The sequence below is a fragment of the Ictalurus punctatus genome, chromosome 12, assembly GCF_001660625.3.
Source record: "Ictalurus punctatus breed USDA103 chromosome 12, Coco_2.0, whole genome shotgun sequence".
In the NCBI taxonomy this organism is placed as follows: domain Eukaryota; kingdom Metazoa; phylum Chordata; class Actinopteri; order Siluriformes; family Ictaluridae; genus Ictalurus; species Ictalurus punctatus.
Window position 1 is genome coordinate 10,468,091 of NC_030427.2, and position 23,318 is coordinate 10,491,408.

General features: G+C 41.2%; 2 protein-coding genes across 4 annotated transcripts in view; one reads left to right on the forward strand and one right to left on the reverse strand.

Moving 5' to 3' along the window:
- micall1a (MICAL-like 1a) overlaps nucleotides 1–6,968 on the reverse strand; it is a 39,796-nt gene extending 32,828 nt beyond the window's left edge. Inside the window, exon 1 of one of the 2 annotated variants that reach the window (XM_047158876.2) lies at nucleotides 6,783–6,968. In XM_047158876.2, the coding sequence (XP_047014832.1) occupies nucleotides 6,783–6,958 (176 nt within the window). In that variant the 5' untranslated portion in view covers nucleotides 6,959–6,968. The remainder of the gene's footprint in view (nucleotides 1–6,782) is intronic. The other variant, XM_047158875.2, reaches the window with a different exon arrangement.
- On the forward strand, nucleotides 1,761–23,085 carry gga1 (golgi-associated, gamma adaptin ear containing, ARF binding protein 1). Of its 2 annotated transcripts, XR_008397276.1 has the most exons (18): nucleotides 1,761–1,869; nucleotides 4,542–4,626; nucleotides 8,029–8,104; nucleotides 8,744–8,842; nucleotides 8,988–9,111; nucleotides 10,360–10,460; nucleotides 11,308–11,388; nucleotides 12,115–12,252; nucleotides 12,462–12,543; nucleotides 13,943–14,053; nucleotides 14,334–14,471; nucleotides 18,881–18,957; nucleotides 19,059–19,243; nucleotides 19,503–19,735; nucleotides 19,847–20,016; nucleotides 20,125–20,235; nucleotides 20,716–20,911; nucleotides 22,700–23,085. XR_008397276.1 is itself a non-coding variant. In XM_053684159.1 (17 exons), exons 1-17 carry the CDS (start codon nucleotides 1,827–1,829, stop codon nucleotides 20,824–20,826), a joined length of 1,965 nt encoding a protein of 654 aa, XP_053540134.1. In that variant the 5' UTR covers nucleotides 1,761–1,826; the 3' UTR covers nucleotides 20,827–23,085. The 2 variants fall into 2 exon arrangements, 1 of the variants encoding a protein (XP_053540134.1); XM_053684159.1 differs by having other exon boundaries at nucleotides 20,716–23,085.
- The last annotated feature ends 233 nt before the right edge of the window (nucleotides 23,086–23,318 follow it).

A 23,318-nucleotide genomic window follows, 5' to 3' on the forward strand; every position in this document is an offset into this window, starting at 1 on the left:
GTTGTTGTTAATTTAAATTGTGAAAATTACTACAAAAATCTTTTTATGTGTCATTTGATAGAGTGTATCAAATTTATTAATAGGCATTTTGAGGCATTTGAGGATGAAATGTTTGCTTGTCCAAATATGTAAAAAAAAAAAAAATAAATAAAAAAAAATTCCATGGGGTGTACTTATTTTTTCACATGACTATAATCCAGTCTGAAATTATGGTCAATTGTGGTAAAGATTCTAATATATTCTGTAAGAAAAGAGGTTTTGTGCTTTTTTTTAAGTGTAAAGACACATCAGGAAGTAGTCTCTCTCTCTCTCTCTCTCTCTCTCTCTCTCTCTCTCTTCTTTTTTATCATCTGCTGATACCAAAATGAAACCAAGTAGGTATAGCCTACATACATATTATGTTTGCATTACATTGATGTGCAAGTATTGTGCCTGGAATTTTTAGTGCAACAAGCATACATACATTATGAAGTCACATTCATCCTGTATGAATCAATCACACTGTAATTACTACAGACAATGTCTGCTAACATTACTTAACAAACATATGTCTGGAATCATGTCTTGTCTGAATAGTTCTACATTTGCATACTATAACTGAATCTGATAAGCGAGTCTGACTCTAATAACTACATAAATCCCCTATTAATTTCACTGGAGTTACTGAATAATTCATAGCAGTTGCTAAACCATAATAGTCTTTGAGGGAAGAAATACATCCTGAACAACTTGCATATTAATCTTTATAATTAACATGTGATTTTCAGTGGCATCCAAGATTTATTTTGCAATAATAGTTGAATTTTTTTTTCTTCTACATTTCCCATAATCCTTTTCAACTATCTATCAATAGTAATGCAGTGGATTTTAGCCCTTGCTTTATAGCTATTCAAATAGAGCAACGCTTGAATCCTTTAGTCCGGCTATCTCACCTTCTTATCTGTACACTCTGATCAAACAGATAAGCTTTCAAGTTTTCAGCATTCACACTGATACTTCTGTCAACGCCATTGTGTTTGTCAGCTCGTAGATTGGTAACTAGCCGGGCGAGTCTGAGTTATTATCTGGAACTCTGAGTTCAACCTATGTTATCTCCACTACTATACTATACTACTACTAGTAACATAACATTGAACGTCAGGGGAAAAATGCTAAGTGGGAAAAGAAGCTGTTGCTCTTCAGCTTTAGGAGCTAAAAATTTAATCTGACGACTGAAATCTGTCCCTTATGCATGGGTTTGCTGAACTATACCCCTGTGATGTCACTGTTAGACACAACCACTATCTTCACATGACAATAACAAAAATACAGCATCAATGAAAATCAACACCAGAATCACTAAACACATTGTAAATATTTCAATATCATCCTATTAGTGTGTTTCAGAATGTAGTTTCCCTGTAAGGGGTTAATTTGTGTGTACACTCAATTGTAGGAAAATACAGCTCCTGACTGTAGTTCTATAAAGTTCACCAGGTGTAAGCGACCACAGTGTACAGTATGAAGGAATGAATGTACTTTTCATTAATGTGGAGCAGAAAATGAACAAATATTATACTATTTGGTGCATGATACTATGTGCCAGTCGCACCCTGTGTGACAGTGACTCACACTCGGCTCTGAGTCATACTTCATGCTCATGTGGGAGGATCCCAGCTGAGTGAGGAAATCTAAACATATATCGTCTGTGTCGTGAAAAAATCAACACAACGCAGAGTATCGCGAGACTTGCGAGTATAGTATAAAGACATCTCGCGAGAACCGCGGTGTACTTGGTGTGAAATCTCGCGAGAGTTAGGTTGCACTTGGAAAGGAATCACCGAAAGATGGCGGCTCCGCCTGAAGAGGGGAGTTTGGAGTCTCGCATCAGTAAGTCAAGCACAGTTTTAATTATGCAGCCTTATAATGCACACGTGACGCGGTATAATGCATAAAGAGATCTATTTATACTAAGCAAACGTAGGGTTTTGTTCTTAGTTGTCGGGGCGCTTGTTTTTGCATAAGGTTTATCAGTGCCAAGACTGGGAGCTAGCTAGATAGCCAGCTAGCCTGGCAGTTTGTTTGCAAGCTAAGCTAAATATGCTAGCGAATTAGCGAGTCTAATCACATGAACACAGCTGTTTATTCGTTGCAGACGTTGGTTAGTGTCAAAACACGATGTTTTGCGTTAAAAGTACGTCTTAAACGGGTCATTTTTCAGCTGACATTTCGATGAAAGATGGTTTAGCTTACTACGCTAGCCAGAAGCGCTGCCACTTCCAGTGTAAGTTAATAGGGAGGGATCATTTCACATGACACGCTAACTAGTCCTCTAACTAGCTGGCAAATAAAACAACAACAAGCATGCACTGTGTGAATAATAAACCGTGTTTGAGTAGCTTCATAGATAGTCATTCTTAGATAGGTATACTATTAAAAACCTCTTCAAAACAACTTCAGGCAGAAATAAAAACGCTTTTCTTAGTTTTTTACTTGGTGTCCAATCGAGATTAGGGTTTGTGAATAAATAAATATAATAATTTCCAAATAAATATAACAATAATACGTAGAAAAAAATAATAAGTTCAAATTTGAGTACACTAACACCTTTCTGGCTAATAGGTACAGTGCTGCCAGCTCTTGGGAAAGTAGCTCATTCGTTCTCAAAAAGTAGCCAGAAGTCACCAGGTGACGTCACGGATTAATTTGCACATGCATTAGATCATCATGGTCGTTTACATATCAAAATGTTATATGCAGAGGGAAGGTTTTCTGAAGACATTTATTGTAGAATAGTAAAAAAATATATATTATGACTTAGCTCTTATAGAAAGAAGAAACTACAAAATTGTCTTTTGCAAAATACTATAATTTCATATAACACATGATGAATGCAGACTAGCCGTGGTAACGAGTAGTTGAGAACGAGACATGTAAACCGGTATCAAGTATCAAGTGCAGGACAGTCACGTACATCTTTCCTTAAAAAGTCGCTGTTTTAAAAAAAATCAAAATAAAGGCGGTGAAGTGAGGCTGGGGCTCATTTCATTCTTGCCCAGACTGTATATCCGTTTAGCTTATCAGTGACGAGTCGTGTCAGGGGAAATAGCTGCTTGATTTCATGCCCACTGGGGCTAATTTATTTCAGCCCACTTCGCTGACAACATAACACGTCACTAGCAGTAATTTAGAAAGTGCACGTGAAATAAATATGAATGAGATGGATTACTTTCTCAAGCAGTGATTTATTTCAAAAGGCATTTAGATGAGAAACTAGACAAGACCATGCAAACGTTGTCTACTCAGCGTACGCAAATGGGTGACGGTTCATCTTGTGTGCTTTGAATGAAAGAGCTGTTGACCATGCTTGATATTTGGAAGAGACGCTGCATGATTGCGCAATCAAGAACGACGATGCCCGTTTCGAGCAAGTTCCTGTGTGTCTGAATAATCATTTGTATGCCTACGACGAGACCCCGTGATGTAAGGTTCAACCCAAATGGTTCCATAATAGTAAAGAGTTACTGATGGGTAGTGTAAGTTTTCAGCCTTTTCATTCAGTATAGTGAGTGTTCTTGGGGATCCACATTATTTATTCATTTATTTAGTTGAGTAAAGGTTGGAAAGCGGTAGAAGTTGTTAGTGCTCATGTGAAATATTAGGTCTTGTGATCTGACTAAACTGGGGGGAAAATTTCAGGCATGCAAAACTCGGTAAGAAGATTATTTTTGCTTTTGTTGAATAATACATTTGTTGATGTGAGATTATAGGACAACACACAAAAAAAAGCACACATCAGTGTCCATGCTTTACCTTCATCAAGAAATCCAGATCATATGTATATGCAAAGTGGAAATGCCCCAACCATACACACACACGCCCGTCCCCTAATAATCCAGTGTTGTAGGACCTGCACATTTATGTAAGGAATAAAACACGAGACATGCTGTTGTAGGTAAATAATCAGTGACTGTGTGAGGCAGAGTTATAACAGCACGTCCTCTTACACCACAGCAATCTACCAATAATTACGGTGTTTTATTGATTAAAGAATTATGCATCGTATCTTGTATTGGCTTATGGTTACGTTTAGTGTTTGCTATAACATAAAGGCTTTGTAGACTGCATGTAGCACACTGTGTGAGGGTTTTTTTGAGATGCAGCCAGATAAAAGCCACTACTCGTTTGATAAAGTTTATACTCAACATCCATCCAGAATGTTCTCACCATGAGTTAAGTGTTGGCACACTCTGCTTTTTGGTGCACTCGCTGCCATTAAAACAAACCTGCTGAGCAGGAGCGGACGGAGTGACAAGTGACAGCGCCATGCACCTTTAAAACTAAAAGTTGCGGCTGTCAACTCCACAGGCCATGTTTAAAGAATGTGGCAAGACTGTTGCAAGGACATTTTTTACACTCATTATTCAAGGTTACAAAGTATTACGTATAGAGTCTTTGCTCTGTTTCCCAGGCCCTCTAAACAAGAGCTTTGTTGATCATGCATTTTAAATGTAAGCCTGCAGGATAACCTAGTGAATTTTCTGTATGCTTTTGACTTGCAGACAAAGCGACAAACCCTCTAAACAGAGAGACCGACTGGGACAGCATTAAAGCTTTCTGTGAGCAGCTCAGCAATGAACCTGAAGGGTGAGTTCCACTTTAAATGAGTCCTAGTGCTTTGTAGCATATGGTGTTCTTGCCTGTAGGCAGAAATTCTTAGCTTCCTTGGAGAGTTTCCAATATGTAGAATATAATTTACTAGGGCTGCAATCTGTCGATTATTTCTTCGATTAATCGATTGGTTGGATTAAAAGGCCAGTTTTTATTTTCTGTATTTAAAAAAGAAAATGTTATGTCACATTCTGGCCGATGTTGTCCTTCAAACATTGTGTAAATTGAAGGCTATGAAAAGGTATTAAATGTATCTATGTGGTTTATGTTGTGCAAAGGATTAAAAAAACCATTATGTTTTGAAAACAAAAAACAACTGATTGTCCACAAGCTTTAAACAGAAGTTAAATCACTATTAAAAATGATTTTTAAAAAAAACAAAAGCAGAAACTAAGTGTTAACTGGTAAGAGGCTGAATGTTCTGCAGTAACACATACATTCACTCATTTCAGCACAGTAACATGTTACTGTATTCTGTAAATGTATGACACTTCTTATATTTATATACAATTACATGTTCTAACCCCATTACAGTTTCTGCTCTCATAAAAACACTATTGCATTTGTTTCTAAATATCACATCAAACAACATATTTGATCAAAATGAATATTTTAGTCCGAGTTATTGCGTTTCCTTTCTCTGTTTGATTGACGCGTATGCGTGGACTCGCGCTCATTCAGTGAAGTTTAACGGAGACTCGCTCGCTGTCAGGACAAGACTTTATGCAAAATGGGAATACTGGTGTGAATTTCGAACATTTACAGATAAGGATATAAAGGTAAACATGTCATTTCTGTGCTGAAGAAAACATGTCTGGAACACATTAAACAGCACACGCTTCTGTCGCAGCGTCTGACACGACAAGCCGCGTTAATACACTTACGAGTTAGTTTGAAGCGCTTAATATAAAACACTCTCATGTTTTGGACGACGTGGATCGTGTACTTTTCCCTCAGCAGCAGCTCACTCTGACCTCCGCTGTTTCTCAGATGTGTTTCATTCATAGAAATGTGTTTTTCACCATTGTGTCGTGACGTCACTGATGGGGCGTTATCCACAGTGATGTCACAGACCCAACTAATCCATAATGACGTTCATTGTCTATTTATTTATTTGTTTGTTTGTTTATTTATTTATTTATTTTTAACAGTAATGTGCAGTTTGTACTTACCTTGTGTGCATTATATGCACCTATTTATGATTTCTTGTTACAATGTTTGTTACTCAAAGTAAAAAATAATTAAACATAACTGTGTGGGCCCTGTTGTTAACTGTAAATGTGTATTTGAGGAATATAGCTAAGTAGGAGGGCCTATAGTTCCTGCTCACCTGCATGAACATGCCATAGACCTGCTGCAGGGAGGCTTGAGGACTGCAGATGTGACCAGAGCAATAAACTGCAATGTCTGTAATGTAAGATGCCTAAGACAGTGCTACAGGGAGACAGGAAGGACAGCGGATCGTCCTTGCAGTGAAAAATTACATGTAATCGTGTGTCCACCCACCAGACGTGATCGAGAACTTGCAAATGCCTTGGTGGAAGAGTGGAGCAACTTCTCACAGCAAGAACTGACAAAACTGGTGCAGTCCATGAGGATGAGATACAGTGTAGTACTTAAAGGGTCATGAAACCTCCAGCTTTCAGCTTTCAGTCTACCTCTGAAAGTTTTTGAAAAATGCAGCTTAAATGGGCGTGGATGGCTGTGAGATTCTTCTGAAGGGCGGTGGAGTGGGCATGGCAGGGAAAGGCAGGAGAGGAAGAGGGGGGCTGATCCCTTCAGAACACTCACAAAAAAGTTTGCAGATGAGGCAGAGGACTTCTCTCCTCCTGAATCTCCAGGGCTAAATGGGGACACAATACATAGCAGTGTATGTCCTCTGCCCTATCTGTTTGAATCATTAGCCCCTGGTGTGACTATGGGGGAAAACATAACAGGAAAACATAACACTGAGGCAGTGTCATGGTAGTTAGCTAATAGACTCAAGTGTTTCATGTGTAAAAGGTGAAGGCTGTTCCTTCAAAGTAGTCTCTCGTTGTATAGTTTTGTACGCGATGGCCTGCAGAGCTTTAAGCGGTTTAATTGACTCAAAAGGCAAGTAAAACTGTCATGGATAAAAATTAGACACATACCTCATTTGAAGGGATACAAAAGTCCTCGGGACCGAGTACCGCATCGTTGTGTAGACGCAAACTGCTTTCATGAGCAAGTCCGAAGTCCACCTTTCTCCAGTTCTCACAGCTCTCCAGAATATACGCACTCGAACACTTACACCACTGAAACAAACACCCATTTGAACCTCTCTCATCTACTACATCTGTAGGAAAGCACCACGTGCTGTCATGAATAATTAAGAGACAGCATCTTCTCATAGGATAAGAACACCCAGGCTCATGAATAATTATGACCCTGACAGGGCATCGAAGTATTATGGTACATTGCCAGGTCACTACAGTGACGTGTGACAAGACGAGATTTTAAACCCGGAAGACGAAAATAGCGGAAAGAAGCTCAAAATTAACCAGCTTTCTCCTGCAATTAAAATTAACAGATGCTAAGATTGTCTTTTACAATGTGCGATTCGAACACACCTGTTAAAATCTCAGAAAATGTCGTTTGTTTCATGATGCTTTAATGCAGCTGGAGACCACCAGATACTGACTGTTATTTTTGATATACTTTTCTTTTTTTTTCCCCCTGTGTGTGTGTGTGTGTGTGTGTATAATATTATTTTATTTTTTTATATTTGCTAGTAAGTTAAAACATCTCACTGCCAAACATTTCTTCAAAATGTCCTAAGACTTCCAAGAGGAATAATCAGGATGGGGTTTTCCCAATTTTCAAACAGGCTAGGAAAGCGTGCTGTTGAGACTTGTGCATCAACACTATATGAATCATTTAGACATATTTACACATGATATATTAAGCAGCTGTAAAAGGTTATTCCTTCACCAGCCTCTTTTTCCCCCCTCTTGTTATTCAAGCCCTGACACTGGAGCCTCCATCCATAAGTTAAATAAATGTTTCCTTACAGAATAAGCGTGTGCTACATCAGCGATTCGATGTTTCTGTTTGTTAAATAACATCATTTACTATTAGGCTTAGATTATGTGGAAGGTCCACCACACAAGTCCCTGTGTAAGCCGTTACTATAGAAACAGTAATGAGAAACAATTATGTCTTCATACAAACCTGTGACTACTATCAGAGCCGCTGTTGTAGAAATTCACACACAAGGTCATTATCCTTCCTTTGTCTAAAGAGTCAAATATACTCCCAGTTTTATGACTTTTCAGTTTAATCCAGTTAATCTGTTTTGGGACGTACTTCTCCTTATTTATCTTCTGACCATTGTAATCTGGATTTCTTTTTCTGCAGTCCCCAGCTGGCCACCAGGCTTTTGGCCCACAAGATCCAGTCGCCACAGGAATGGGAAGCCATGCAGGCCCTCACGGTAAGATAATGCAGGGCAGGCAGGTACATCTGAAGTTCAGGGTTGGGAGTACTGTGTTTTCCAATCTGTTTGCCATTTTCGGTGTAGTGAGCAGTGCATTCGGAGAGGATGAAGTTTCAATCGAAGGATTGGATTAAAGCTGATCGTCTGTAGTGAATGTTTATCTATATCATGTTTGGTGTAATTTTAATACATGTTGCATATTAAACTATGTAGTGATTTCAACTAGTGCACATCCTGGATACCCGTCCTGGAAATACTGCTACTACTTTATTGTCCGTCACACTCCTCGACATTGCTTATACAAAGGTTACGTGTTTTAAGACTAGTCCTCATGTAATCCAAAGTTATAGCTATCAATATATTTTGTTTGAGCAAATACTTAAATAAGCCTTCATTCGCCATAGCTTGAAAACTGAGTAGGAAAATTCAGTCTCAGCTTTGAAGCTTTTGATTGCATCTTAAATCTCTCCTTCCTGTATTAAACCTCTCGGCAAGCTCTCAGGGATTAGTTTCTGCGATAATCCTCCTAACAGTGAAACACAGTGACTCTAATTAACAGTGGCTTTGAAATTGACATTTGAAGAAGACAGCGTAACGTGTGTGTGTGTGTGTGTGTGTGTGCGCTGATTTGTGAAGGTCCTGGAAACGTGTATGAAGAACTGTGGGAAGAGGTTCCATAATGAAGTGGGGAAGTTCCGCTTTCTCAATGAGCTCATCAAGGTGGTTTCTCCAAAGGCAAGTCTCGAGTTGTTTTGTGTTTTTTGCATGTATGACTCCCACATGTTAGAATATTTCCTGGTCATAGTGAGGCAGTGTTGTGTATCCGGCGACTGGGTTAGGTGTCGCCTGTGTTTCTTATCGGTCTGTACTCTGTTTACAGTACCTGGGCTCTCGAGCTCCAGAACCCGTGAAGAAGAAAGTACTAGAAATGATGTACAGTTGGACTGTGGGGTTTCCGGAAGAGACCAAAATATCCGATGCCTATCAGATGCTGAAGAAACAAGGTAACCAGAAAAGTCGAGACGTCATTTCAGCCATTATCAGATTATTCAAGTGCTTATTCAAACAACATAAGACGGTATCTTGAAATCTCATAATTTTACTTCAGTGATGGTTTATTGGCAAGTTTCACTCTAACTTCAGGTGTGTATCAAACATTTAAAAAAAAAAAAAAAAAAAGTGTGGTGTATTAAAAATAGATTTTTTGGTCTTTAATCCAATTACATAATGTATTCAAAAGGAAATGTAAATATTTAAAGGGTGGGGACACCTTGAAGTGCAATACACAGATGGTACAGCTTCATTTGTGATGAGTGTTGGAGACTTTTGCTTCTCTGTGATTGATTGATATGATGATTCCATCAATGAGTGTTCCTGTGCAGATTAGTTGCTTAAGGTTGTAGGGAACCACCTTCTGAAGGCTAATAAGGAGAAGTAGAAACTTGTGTATGAGAAATTGTTGTTGTTTACACCTCTCTGTAAAAGAGCTACACCTCCTCTGATTGTGGGCTCACTCCTGAGGTGGAGCTGAAGTGATTACTCGCCGCTGCTGTATTGCTGAGGTGTGCTTTTTCTGCAGAGGAAGAAGAATCTGTCTGCTGGTTTTATGTGGGGATTAGGGAACATTTTCCAACAATGTGGCCAGCGCACACTCAGCACAGGATTGCTTTTTAAGGATTTGATGACTGCACTTTTATCTGTGCATTGCAATTGTGCTGCACTGTAATGTATTACTGTCTAATCACAGCCCCAAAGGACACTTGTTTTAGTGGTAGTTTGTTTTTTCAGGCTCATTGTTTTGTCATTCCTGTTACATTGAACTCCTAATCATCAGGCTTCTCAGAATTATTACTTAGACCTGATGAATGCGATCTCCCTTTTGATTGTTATCACTACGAGATCAGGCGAAATAAGAGCAGTACAATACCGGTTTCGTGTTCTCTCTGGCATGGAATCTCCGTACGTTTAAACCTGATGAAATTATTTGTGATATCCTGACTTTTTGCACTTGTACTTGTAAATGTACTCACTGATTTTTAGATTTCTACTGTTTCTAAATTCTCACGATAAAACAGTGTATTTTTATTGACGATGGAATTTAAATCCTATATTGAATAATCCAGTTTTGCTGTTCTGCAGAACGGTGCTGTGTGTGTGTCATTTCCGTCCCCGTCGGATTTGAACACCACAGGAAGTCCCAGCTTGTGTTTTGCGTGTTGCCAAGTGACAAGAGTTCCTCTTTTCTCTTCCAGGTATTGTGAAACAGGACCCTGCTCTTCCGGATGATAAGCCCCTCCCTCCTCCCCCTCCCAGACCCAAGAACGCCATCTTTGAGGATGAAGAGAAATCAAAGGTAAAAAATAAGCAAACTTGTGGCTGTGAGAATCAAGGACTCGGCCTTTCCTGCACTAATGTAACTAATTCTATCAACACAATCAAGTAAGCTGCTGCTGGAGAACTCGATTCTCGGGTCAGGTCGGTCGGATTAGGGCTGGACCTGATCTCTGCAGGATGGCACATACTGCCATATTAACATGATTACATAATATCAGTGGAGCTGATTCAAAGCCAGAGCTCTTGCTGTGACATGCCACAACAGCCTTGATCATCAAACTTTGACTGGGTATTAATTTTTTTTAATTTTTTTTTTTTATTATTATCTGATTCATGAAAATGTCATATGACGTTTGAGCGCAGTCAGTGAATCAGCTTTGATCATGTGGATGCCAGCCTGCTCGCCAGTCCTTATTTACAAAACGTATGATAAGGCACAACCCAATTTACCATCAAACTGTTATGCTCACATTATCATGCTCTCTGAAAGAAATTATCTGTGAAATGGTTTTGTATGTTTTTCCCACCTAGATTTGTTCAGACACAGCTTGATGGTTAAGGGCTGCCGAAAATACAAGGCGTTAGAAATGAATTCTGCCTGCTGTAGGGCTGGGAGGGGTTTAGTAACTAACAGGGTAATATACATTCATTATACAACAGTCTAGAACTTGGAATCGAGCCAACAAGGACTGCCCCATGATACTTTTTAAATTGCCATATTCCTGCTAAACCACTGCATTCATGTCTATTGAAAACACCAATCTCAAATGATACTCCTCTCTCTCTCTCTCTCTCTCTCTCTCTCTCTCTCTCTCTCTCTCTCTCTCTCTTTCTTTCTTTCTTTCTTTCTTTCTTTCTCTTTGTAGATGCTGTCACGCTTGCTCAACAGCACTCACCCGGAGGACCTGAGAGCAGCAAACAAGCTTATTAAGGAAATGGTTCAGGAGGTGTGTGTGTGTGTGTGTGTGTGTGTGAGAGAGAGAGAGAGAGAGAGAGAGAGAGCATGTGTGTTTTGTAGTTATAGCTCAGTTACCTTGTTCTTTCAAGCCTTGCCCATTAAGCAGCACATTTGTTTTGTCATGACCTCTATTACTGTTTTGTACAGTCTAATTCCTTAATTAAGCTCAGTATTGTTTTGTTTTTTGTTTGGTTTTTTTTAAATGAAGTTCAATGACCATCATGCTTGCAGTTTAAATAAATGATTTTGAAGGTAAATTCATGTAGCTATAATACCTCCTTGTTGCTTCTGTGGTGCTCTCTCTTTGACCCAGGGGTGCTTTAATTATTTCTACACCCTGTGCACCACACCAGAACCAACTGCTACTCTGGAGACAATGAAAGTTTTAAACTGGAACCTAAATGATATTAACAATTGCATACGTCGTATTGTTAGTATTATTGCGTTTCTCATAATACTCAGTTTTGCAGCATGCTAAACCACATTCCTGTACCTGTAAAGTGGAGGCCACCAGGAAAGTGGTTTAGCAAATAAAGTGAATTCGGCATGTAAAGATTCACTGGTTATTGACTGGATATGTTCTGTCGAGTAGTAAGTATTGGGCCACGCACACTAGGTTAATAGTCATAGTCAAAGAGACATCCCTGTCCACTACTCAAACAAAACGCATCCTTTAAAATCTTTACAAAATACTGAGTCCGAGTTTATCCCGCAGGATCAGAAGCGCATGGAGAAGGTATCGAAGAGAGTAAACGCTATCCAGGAAGTGAAGGAGAGTGTCACACTGCTCACACAGCTACTAGCAGACTACAACAAAGACACCAGCTCGCACGACAACGAAGAGCTCATCAAGGTATGAAAACACATGCACGTGCACGCTCAGTATTTCCACTGTGAATTCATTTCTTGCTTACAAAGCTCCCAATAAGCAGCTAACATGAGGGAACATGGACTAGAGTTTTTTTCATCACCGTTTAATTAATGATTTATTAGCGTGATTCGTTTATGGTTTTCTTTAGTAGTGGCGCTTCATGTTACCCCTTTTGACTGTGTATTTTGTAGGATTTGTACCAGCGCTGTGAGAAGATGAGGCCCACTCTGTTCAGACTGGCCAGTGACACAGAAGACAACGATGAAGCTCTAGGTAAGAACCAACAGAAAATCCAAGAACAGATTTCATCAGTGGGTCAAATTTATTTTCTCCCTAATTTGATCTTGGCCATTTCCAAACTATCAGCCAGCTCTCCCCTATACATCTGTTTGAACTGCTGCTCACAGGGCAGCGTAAAACACATGTAGGAAAGCTTGCAGATGCCCGCGATTGGCTAGTGTTGCTCTGACTGACAGCGGTGAGAGAGAGTATGCCACCCTCACACCCAGAGAACATTTTTGTTCCCTTGGCTCCTGGCCACAGATGACTGTGGCATCGTCTGGATTCAAACAATAGGGAGAACACTTTTCCGTTGTGCCACTCGGGAGCTAAAGTCATTTGTAAGTGGTGAAGTATCTTGCTAGATTAAGTTACAGTAAGTTAAATAACAGACCTACTGTTAACTGATCATCTCATTAGTCTACAGTATCAGTCTCCCTCAAACAATACAAGTATCATATCTCTCCCTTTACTCTGTTCATCATTAGCTCTCTGCTTGATGTGCAGACTAATTGAAAGGCAAGTCCATGTACAAGTGTTTCGAATGAACCTCTAAGTCTTCAAGCTTTCTTTAAGGGATGAACACCAAATCTTCCAAAAGATATTCCCTCATTTGGTGGTGTTGTGATGATGGTAGTGGAGAGCGCTGTCTGACAGGTTGCTTCAAAATCTTCCATAGTTGTTTAATTTGAGAGAGATCTGATGACTGTGAAAGCCACATCATGTGATTTATTTCCTTTTCATACTCCTCGAACCATTCAGTGAGCCCTCAGGCCCTGTGGATGGCATGGGGTCACACAAGAACAGAGAAATCCTATCAGTAATGTAGTTATATTACTTCAAATTGAATATGAATAGGAATCAACACTCAACACTTTCCTTGAGGTTTACATTCCCTCACGCACTCTGCGATCGGTTAACGACCAGCGCCTGGTAGTGCCTACTCAGCGATGCATCAGGTCCCTTTCCAGAACCTTCAAATTAACTGGACCGCAGAATCTGTCACTATCTTCAAAAAACGGCTAAAGACCGACCTCTTCCGTGAACACTTAACTAACCCCTAACATGCCCACCTCCACAGTATTAAATAAATAAATAATTACTCTGGCTCTTACACCTGGACTCACTTTGCTTCTCTAGAACTTAAAGATCTTGTATTGTAGCACTACTTGTATTGTTCTCCGCTTGATGTATCGCTTTGCTTGTATTTCCTCATTTGTAAGTCACTTTGGATAAAAGCGTCCGCTAAATGAATAAATGAATGAAATTCATCACTTTCAGATGTTGTTACAGGAGAGGCTGGATCCAAAGCAAGCGATGATGTTTGAACTCTCTCTCTCTCTCTCTCTCTCTCTCTCTCTCTCTCTCTCTCTCTCTCTCTCTCTCTCTAAAGCGGAGATCCTGCAGGCCAATGACAGTCTGACGCAGGTTATTAACCTCTATAGGCAGCTTGTGAAGGGAGAGGAGGTGAATGGAGACAGCAGCACTATGCCAACACTTAAGGGTAATTGCACAGCTGTACTGCTACACACTGTACACATTAAAGTAAATATATTGAAATGATACAGTTCACTACTGTTTTTCAGTACTGGTTATTATGATAATTCAGACATAATCAGGGGCAAAAACAATCTACAGTCAAATGTTTAAGATCTGATGTTGTTAGATGCCTAATGTTCATTAAAACACATTTGAAATGATGAATTACATGTAATAATTCCATACTTACAATTACAATTACTCAGTTCAGCCCTGTTTTACCGACATTTTATTTTCATTGGCAGGGAACAGCACGGCCCTGCTGGACCTCACTGGACTGGACACATCACCTTCAGCTCCCACTTTCCCAGAATTCCCCTCCCAGCCCACACCATCACATGAGCTGAGTATCAGTCTGCTGGATGATGAACTCATGTCTTTGGGTAAGGGCTTACCTAGAGACACGTCACATTTCGTATACCAATAAGTACAAGTTCAAGTGGGGTTTTTATTGTCATTCCTCTATGTAGTTTGTATACATTGGAACATATACATGATGTTTCTTCAGGACCATGGTGCCGCACGGAACAGTACGCAAGACTACATAAAGTGCAAATACACAATAGTGTGAGACAAGTGCAAAACAATAAATATACAAAACAATAAATACATAGAACATGGGCAGTAGACTATTGTGTAATATAGCAGTATAAGTATAGAAGCAATATTGACAGCAAAAAGGAGTTCCATAGTATAAAGTGACTGATGTAGCTATGTAAAGTGCAGTGTGTAGTGCTACTGAGTTTTACTGGGTTAGGTGTTTGACTAGCCCAGGTGAGCGTTGGGAGGCAGCAGGTTGTTGAGTACTCTGACTGACTCATGGAAGAAACTGTTCCTGGTGGTGGAACGGATGCTCCTGTACTTTCTGCCAGATGGCAGGAGGGTGAAGTGTCCATGAAAAGGGTGAGTGGGGTTGTCTGCAACACTGGTGGCTTTGCGGATGCAGCGGTTGTTGAAGGATGTGTCAGTAGTGGATAGAGAGACCCCGATAATCTTTTCAGCTGTCCTCACAATTCGCTGTAGGGTCTTACAGTTGGAGGCTGTGCAATTCCCGTACCACACGGTGAGAAGACAGCTGGTCAAGACGCTCTCTATCGTCGTTCTGGGGTGGCTGTAGCTCAGGTGGCAGAGCAGGTTGTCCACTAATCGTAGGGTTGGCGGTTCGATTCCCGGCCCACGTGAGCCCACATGCCGAAGTGTCCTTGGGCAAGACCCTGAACCCCAAGTTGCTCCTGATTGCAAGTTAGCGCCTTGCATGGCAGTTATGCTACCATTGGTGTGTGTGTGTGTGTGTGTGTGTGTGTGTGTGAATGGGTGAATGAGAGACCGTGTAAAGCGCTTTGGATAAATGCGCTATATAAGTGCAGACCATTTACCCTTTACCTTCTGTAGAAGGAGGTGAGGATGGGGGGGGGTTTGGGTCTCTTCAGCCTCCGCAGGAAGTGGAGGCGCTGTGGGGCTTTCTCGACTAGGCAGGTGGTGTTGAGAGTCCAGGAGAGGTCCTCCGTCATGTGCACACCAAGAAACTTGGAGCTTTTGACTCTCTCCAGATGTGTTTTTTTTATACGTAAGCCAAATGGGCAAATGACACTTGGTTTTTTTTTCTTCATATATTGTTGAATGCTGGAGTTGGAAAATGGCTGAATAGGCTTGGTTTTAACATTATTTTACAATGACGATATTTTTTTCAAATAGGAATGCAGTTTGTTTAATTGGGCAATCCATGGAGTAAAATGCATATGCTCACTTACTGTAGCTTTGGATTCATATGCAAATGTACTGAGATTAAGAAGCTTTCACAGAAAGGTTCACAGATCCGCGGGCCAAGCACAAGCAGATAATGGGCTTCAGTACAAGAAACAGCACGGTTTGGTTGGTAAAAGAATGTGTGTATACAGTATATGTCCTGGCAGAACTACTGTATCTACCAGCAAGCCGTGTTTATTCAAATGAAACATGACTCTCCCCTACTGGTGTTGTATTTCCTGTGCCAGCAGCATGCGCATGATTCCGCGTGATACCGCTTGAAATCGTAGGATCCCGTTTCCTTTGACGCGCATTTTTGACGGCCACATTTGTATAGGTCTTTGACCAAGAAGTGCTAATGAGTAAAGAAACAGAAATTGAACACCACAACTCACTGAGATTTTGTTTGTATAGCTTGTTTTGTTTTGTTTTGAATAACACACACGGTTCTTTGTGCAAACTCAAGTATTTGGGAAAAGCGTGAAAATGTCAGAGGCAACGGTGGCAAGGAAATCTCCCGGAGATGACATGTGGAAGAAAGCTTGAGACAAACCAATCTTAAAAGGGAAGGTATCTTTTTCATGAGGTAGTACCGATGGCGTAATAATCCTTCATTCATCTTAGTAAGCACTTTATCCTGATCGAGGTCCTGGTGGATGCGGAGCCTACACTGGGCACAAGGCGGGAGAATTCACTCTGAAAGGAGGCAGTCCTTTGCAGGTCAACAGACACATACATTCATACACCAATTCACACCTAGGGGCAAATTAGGGACAGGTTTTTCAGACAGGTGGCAATACTGGTTCCTGGTTCAACCCGGAGTTCAGGCTTCTTTCTGTGTAGAGTTTCACCTGTTCTCCCCATGTCTGCATAGGTTTCCTCCACATCCTTCAGTTTCCTCCCACTATCCAAAAACTTGTTCCTAAATACCCATTAGGTGTGAATGTGAGCATGGTGCCCTGCAAAGGTCTGGCTTCTTATCCAGGATGTGTCCCCGCCTCGCACCCAGTATTCCCAGGATTGACTCTGGATCCGCCGGGACCCGGACCAGAATGAAACTGTTTTTTATCTTCCGCCTTTATTTATCTCATTTTCTGCTTTCTCTCTGGCTGTTCAGGCTCGGTCTCTTGACTGGTGTCCAAGTTGTAGTGAGGAGCGAAGCTTTTCAGCGTTGTTGTGGTGAATTTTTCAGTATAATGTAACTGCTTTTCCTCCATCAAGGAGGGACAGTTGAGTGCCTCCCACAGCCATTGCTTGATCCTACGGCCCAGCGCCATGGAGTAGCGACGTGGCTTTCCAGTGGACGTCACCACACCGGCTTCAGAACATCAATTATGTTTGTTGTCATCTGCCTCGAATGTGATGTATTTCCATATTCCATACCACCTTTCCTCTAAACAAGTCGGGGCGGAGCTAAACTTGTCGCCGTCTTCTGTAGTTTTTCCCGTGTGCTTGTAGGCGTTCTTCTTCTTCTTCTTTACCACTTGTGGACCAACTTATACACTTACTTTTTTTCTGCCCCCATCAGTTCTGGAAGAATTGCAACCACGGTATCTTCATTACTAACGGTACCTATGCTACTGCAGAAAAACAAGTACCGTCACATTTTAAGACTGTTGGAACCAAAGTAGCATCATTCGGATGCGTTTTGGATTTTTGGTTCCTTGTTAAATCCAGCTGGATTTTAGGCTTTTTGAGATCCCATGGAGGAATTTTGCAGAAGTGTGTCTGTTCCAAGCTGTTTAAATCCGCTTTCAAGTTGTCCAGTTCTGTTGATGTGCAGTAGCGAGTGGTCCACTTGAGTTCTCCTGAAGTCGACAATCATCTCTTTTTGTCTTTTCAACATTGAGAGAGAGAGATTGTTGTCTACACCATTCTGCAAGCTGGTTCACCTCCTCCCTGTACGCTGACACATCATTGTTGCTGATGAGGCAAACTCGCTGATATGATTAGAACTGAACTTAGCAGCACAGTCATGAGTCAGCAGGGAAAACAGCAGTGGACTGTGCACACAGCCCTAGGGTTCAATGTGGTGGTGCTGGAGGTGCTGATCGTGACGGACTGGGGTCTCCCGGTCAGAAAGTCCAGGATCCAGTTACAGAGGGAGCTGTTTAAACCAAGCAGGCTCAGCTTTGTTGTCAGTTGTTGTGGGATGATTGTGTCGAATGCTGAACTGAAGTCTATGAAAGTTACGTCCTTACGTTATTGTCCTTTTTATCTAGATGGGACAGAGACAGATGGATGGTAGCAGATATGTTGTCTTCTGTTGGAATGGTATGCATATTGAAATGGGTCCAGTGTGGTGGGAAGACTGTTCTTTATGTGCTTCATGACCAGCCGCTCGAAGCACTTCATGATGATAGGTGAGAGTGTAACAGGCCGGTAGTCATACAGGCAGGACACAGATGGAGTCTTCGGCACAGGGATGATGATTGTGGTCGTTTTGAAGCACACGGGGACAACTGCTTGGGCTCGGGATATGGTGAAGATGTCTGTGAGGACATCTGCACGCTGATCAGAACATTCCCTGAGCACCGACCGTACTAGGAGAATGTTGTGAGGATTGAAGTTGCTGCTCTTAGATTAGCAGTCTTCGTATACGTCTTTGTATACTTGTATAAAACATAGCTAAGCTACATAATCTCATTTTAAAAGAAATTCTTTTGTAACATAGCAGGAGTAGTGTGTATTTGTGTTCATGTTCAGCATTAACCTACATTATTGACATTTATTATATTAGGCCCTGCCTCCCAGAGTTAAAAGACAGAATGCTGAACTTAAATGTGTAAACATGCACCATTCCTGCCACTCCTCAAAATGGTTTATATATATAAAAAAAAAAAAGAGAGAGAGAGATTAAATAACAATGTAATTTGAAGCAAGTGTATGAAGATTTGAGCATGTACTTATAAAGATTTTGGATGAGACTTAAATAACTGAACTAAAGATACAAACGCTGGACACCAAACGTCTTGTCTATTATCTCACTTTTCTATTAAACGATGAGCTGTAATCTGTTTAATTTGCGGTGGTCCATTTGTCGTAGGGCTAACTGACAACACTCCTAGTTCTACTCTGGCTTCCTCCCAGTCTGCTGATGCCTCCACATGGAACTCATTCCAGGTGAGAGAAAGAAATTGACAAGCTATGTTCAGAATGTTTCTGGATCGTCACAGTTGGTTGTTCTTTCCCCCATTTAACTCTAATCCTGTCTTGTGTTTTAGACTTCAGATAGTGTAGACACACCTGTCCCCCCAGTACCAGCCTCCATGCTGTTGCCATCAGTTACCACCCCCCAGGCCCCTGTTAGCGCCCCCACCTCCGCTGTCAAGCCCCTGGATGAATTGGACATGCTGGGGAAGACCCTGCTACAGCAATCGCTGCCCCCTGAGAGCCTGCAGGTCAAATGGTACAGTCCAAACAAAATGTAAAGCAATGTAACTAGTATGATTTCAAATTCGGAGAATAATCACCACCATTCATTTCTTCCGATTACATTCACCATCAAATGAAGCACTTGAGTAAAGCCTCTGACCTGAGACATGCGTTTGAATGTTTTGTTACAGAGGTGTTAAATGTAGAATAGGTGCTTAGGGATTATATTCCTCTGTGATGATTAAATACAGGATGTGCGATGACAAGAAGTGATGTCCATGTGTGCTCTGCAGGGACAAACTTCAGCCTCAGTCCAAGCTCAGCCTACGAGATCTCCAGAGCAAGTCGAACGCAAACCCGGTCGCAAGCCCGAGTCCTGTCCTAGCATTTTCCTCTGAGCCTGCTAATCTCCTGGACATGCAGCACAGCAACGAGGCTCCTGCACTGAGCGTTGGAGCTGCTTCCACTCCTCAGGACGAGATCTCTCTGGCCAGCATCACTGTGCCCCTGGAATCCATCAAACCTAGTAAGAAACGCACATCTTTGCTTCAACTTCCTGCTGGGGATTGTAATTTTTCTATATATATATTTTTTTCCCTTTCTTACTCATAATGTGTTCTCTTCTCCTGCCTCACAGGTAGCATGTTGCCTGTGACGATCTTCGACAAGCACAGCTTGCGTGTCCTGTTGCACTTTGCACGCGAGTGTCCTCTGTCTCGGCCCGACGTTCTGGTGGTCATCATCTCCATGCTGTCGTCCGCTCCCATGCCCGTCACGAACATCCGCTTCCAGGCCGCCGTCCCCAAGGTGGGTCCATAGTCTCTGTTTGACATGCTAATTTCCTTTAAACCATAAAGAAGCGCTGTTTGCAGGTTTCCTCACGGTGCTTTGTATTTCTGTCTCATGTCCGCGTAGACGATGAGGGTGAAACTGCAGCCGCCGTCTGGATCGGACCTGCCAGCCTTCAACCCCATACTCCCACCTGCTGCGATTACACAAGTCCTACTGCTGGCCAACCCTCAAAAGGTTACACACTCTCAAATACCTTTTAGCTCAGGTGTTTAAACGACTCCGTCTGAGTGTGCACATTTTAAAGTAATACTCCAGTGTTTTAATCATCGATCCCCCCCATCCCCCCCCATCCTGAGAAAGGAACAGATAACACATAACCATTAACCAACACCCTTTCTTCTAAAAGGATGAGTCATAGATATTTATACCACAGCATAGTTGAATTCTCAAATCTGATTGGTCAGAAGGTGTCGATTCCTTTTCTGTGACTGCAGCTGTGACTTTAATTCAAGTCACAGGTTTATATTAATGCTCTCAATCTACTTCATTGTAGTAACGACTCGTTCATCGCTATAGCGATTGTTGTTTGTTTATTTAACCTTTGTGGGAGGAGTCTGAAGTATATTCCTTTGAATGGATTCATTCTAGATTTCTGTCCTGACGACATTTGTGTTTTTTTCTTTGTTTTTTTTTGTGTTTTTTTCCCTCCCACAGGAAAAGGTTCGGTTGCGATACAAGCTGACGTTCGATTTAGCCGACGAGTCCCACGACGAGAGCGGAGACATTGAACAGTTCCCACCTCCAGAGTCCTGGGGGAACCTTTAGGGTGGACACACTGACTTCCTGCTGCTTTATCCCTCTGCTTCCTGTTGGTCTCGTCCAAATGGGAACAGCTCTCGCAAAATCCACGGTTCGTTTCTGATCCAAAGCAAATTGAGCCCCTCCTCACTTTTCCGATTATTTTGATGTCGGTATGAAGTTACAGCAGTGTAATACTCGTGACATTTTAAAATCTAAAGCTAAACAAAGGTAATCATTTGAAATAGCAGCATGTCCGAATGAGAACTGCGAGCGGTAGAGGCTGGTGAAGTGACGGAGGGTCTCTTTTTTTTTTTTTTTTTTTCTCTTCTCTTTTTCTCAAACTGGAGTCAGACTTTAAGTCAAAAGGATCTGCCTTGGAACCCTACGCTGTCCTTTTCATCTTGCTTTCCTTCCGTCTCATTGTCTTTGATTAGATCGGTTTTAATCTCCGTCTTCATCTTAACCCTCATCTTTCCGCCGCTGCCTCTCTGGCTTTGTCCTGTTTTGTGAACCCCTTAATGCAGTATCAACCTTCCTGAAAAGGGAGGCGTGTATACGTGTTCGTCACTCATAAATCCCCCATCGTGCCGTCTGTAGTAGAGAGAACAGTGTGTACGCAAGCGTATTTTATGATTCACGGAGCGGACCTGTGTGAGCGTTCGAATAACGGAGCGGTGACATGGATTTTTGTTTCTGAGCTGTGATGTGTCTCGTTGATCCTCTATGATGGAAGTCCATTCTCTCCCTCTTTGCCTTCGGTCTGATGAGCACTGTATCCACGTGACATTTTAGAGTAACGGATGAGACCTGCATTTGATTTCTCTACATATCGTTGATTCTGGTTGATTTTTTTTTTTTTTTAACCAAAGTTGCACATTTTCTTATTAATCAGCATTGATTTATCAGATTGCCTGTATCATTGGATGACCTGATCCAATCTGATAGGAAGGGGAAAGTTTTGCACATTTTCAACCCATTTACTCAAAACTTGAGGACGTGGCAGGTTTTTGGTACAGTCAGTAATCTTTCACACTAAACTGCCAATTAAAGCCACAAATCTGTCTCGTATTTGTCCGATCAGAGGTGGGCGAAGAATTTGAGGTAACATTACCAACTCGGTCAACACAAGTGCCTCGTATTCTACCTGATGGCAAATTCACAAGACGAATCCTTCAGGAAATCCTACATGAATTTAATTAAAGGCCCCGTGTTGGATAGCTGAATAAGGGCACCGGGGTTCAGTTAAAACAGATTAAATGCTGCATATATGGAAGCAAACTTTCTCTCATATTGGTCTCATCCCAAGACTTATTACAAGAGTGTAAAGGTTGCAGTTTTAAATTCCCATACAACAGTCACCTAAACAGTTACTGCTAGTTTTCAAACACTCCCCCCTTTGATTTCCACTTCCATAAATCAAGTTTTGAGCGAATCGGTTTTTGAACCACTTCTCGATACGGAGAAACGAATGAAAACACCGTACACTACAGATGCAGTTGCTGGACATCAGGTTAAAACTCTGCTCTATCTTAATGAAGGAGTGCTCCACCCCACTGTTTCAACCGAATTATTTCGACGTAGATGCTGACATCCTGTTTAAATTGACCGTATGTGCCTAATCTAATGTTTTACATTCATCCTGTGCTTCTCCTTTCTTAAATGCTGATGTGTACATACATATATTTGCATTTCTGTTTGTCTGTGTTTGTTTTGGTTCAGTTTGGCAGTAGCTATTAAACACTGTTTTATGTAGGTTTTTTTTTTTTTTTTTTTTTTTGAAATGCCGACATGGGTTTAGTTTTACATGGAAATGATGATCCACCCATCTATTTATTTTGTCTTTGTAGCTTCGAAGTGAAATATTCCAATCTAAAACAGTGTTTTCCCCCAAATATAGCACATAGAGTGATGAAGTAATCGTGCCTCTGATGAGATGAAATGAACAGGAATCATAAAAAAAAGAGAAGAAGAAGAAATCTGAAGAATATTTGTCACGTTGGCCGATGTGGATTTGTCTGGTTGGGAAAGTGCAGGAGAAACACTGCAAGTTTAGTGTCGTGTTGCAGCCACTCTGTCACGCTCCAGGTTACACCTCCAGCCTGAAGTCATACTCGCCACCCAGTTTTCTTCCCGAGTCCGACTGTAAATAGTATACGTATTGCAATTATGTACATTTGCCAAAAATGAAGAACTACAGAGAATGAATAATTAAGTATGGGAAGAGAACGGAGATTGTAGTGCAAATATGTATTTAAGGTAAATAAAGTTATTCTTTTTCTTGGGGGTTTAAAAATGGATTTTTTTCCCCACGTCCTCCTGTTTAAGGGACCATGCACCCATATATATATATACACACACATTTGCACACTCATTCAGGAGCAATTTCAAATCATGAGTTCGACTTGAAGCACAGGTTCCCAACTGTGCTCCACGCAGACCCAGTCATGTACAGTTTAGTGGTTTCCCTGCTGCTGCATACCTGATCCAATTTAATCAAGCTAAAGTGGATGTGTTAT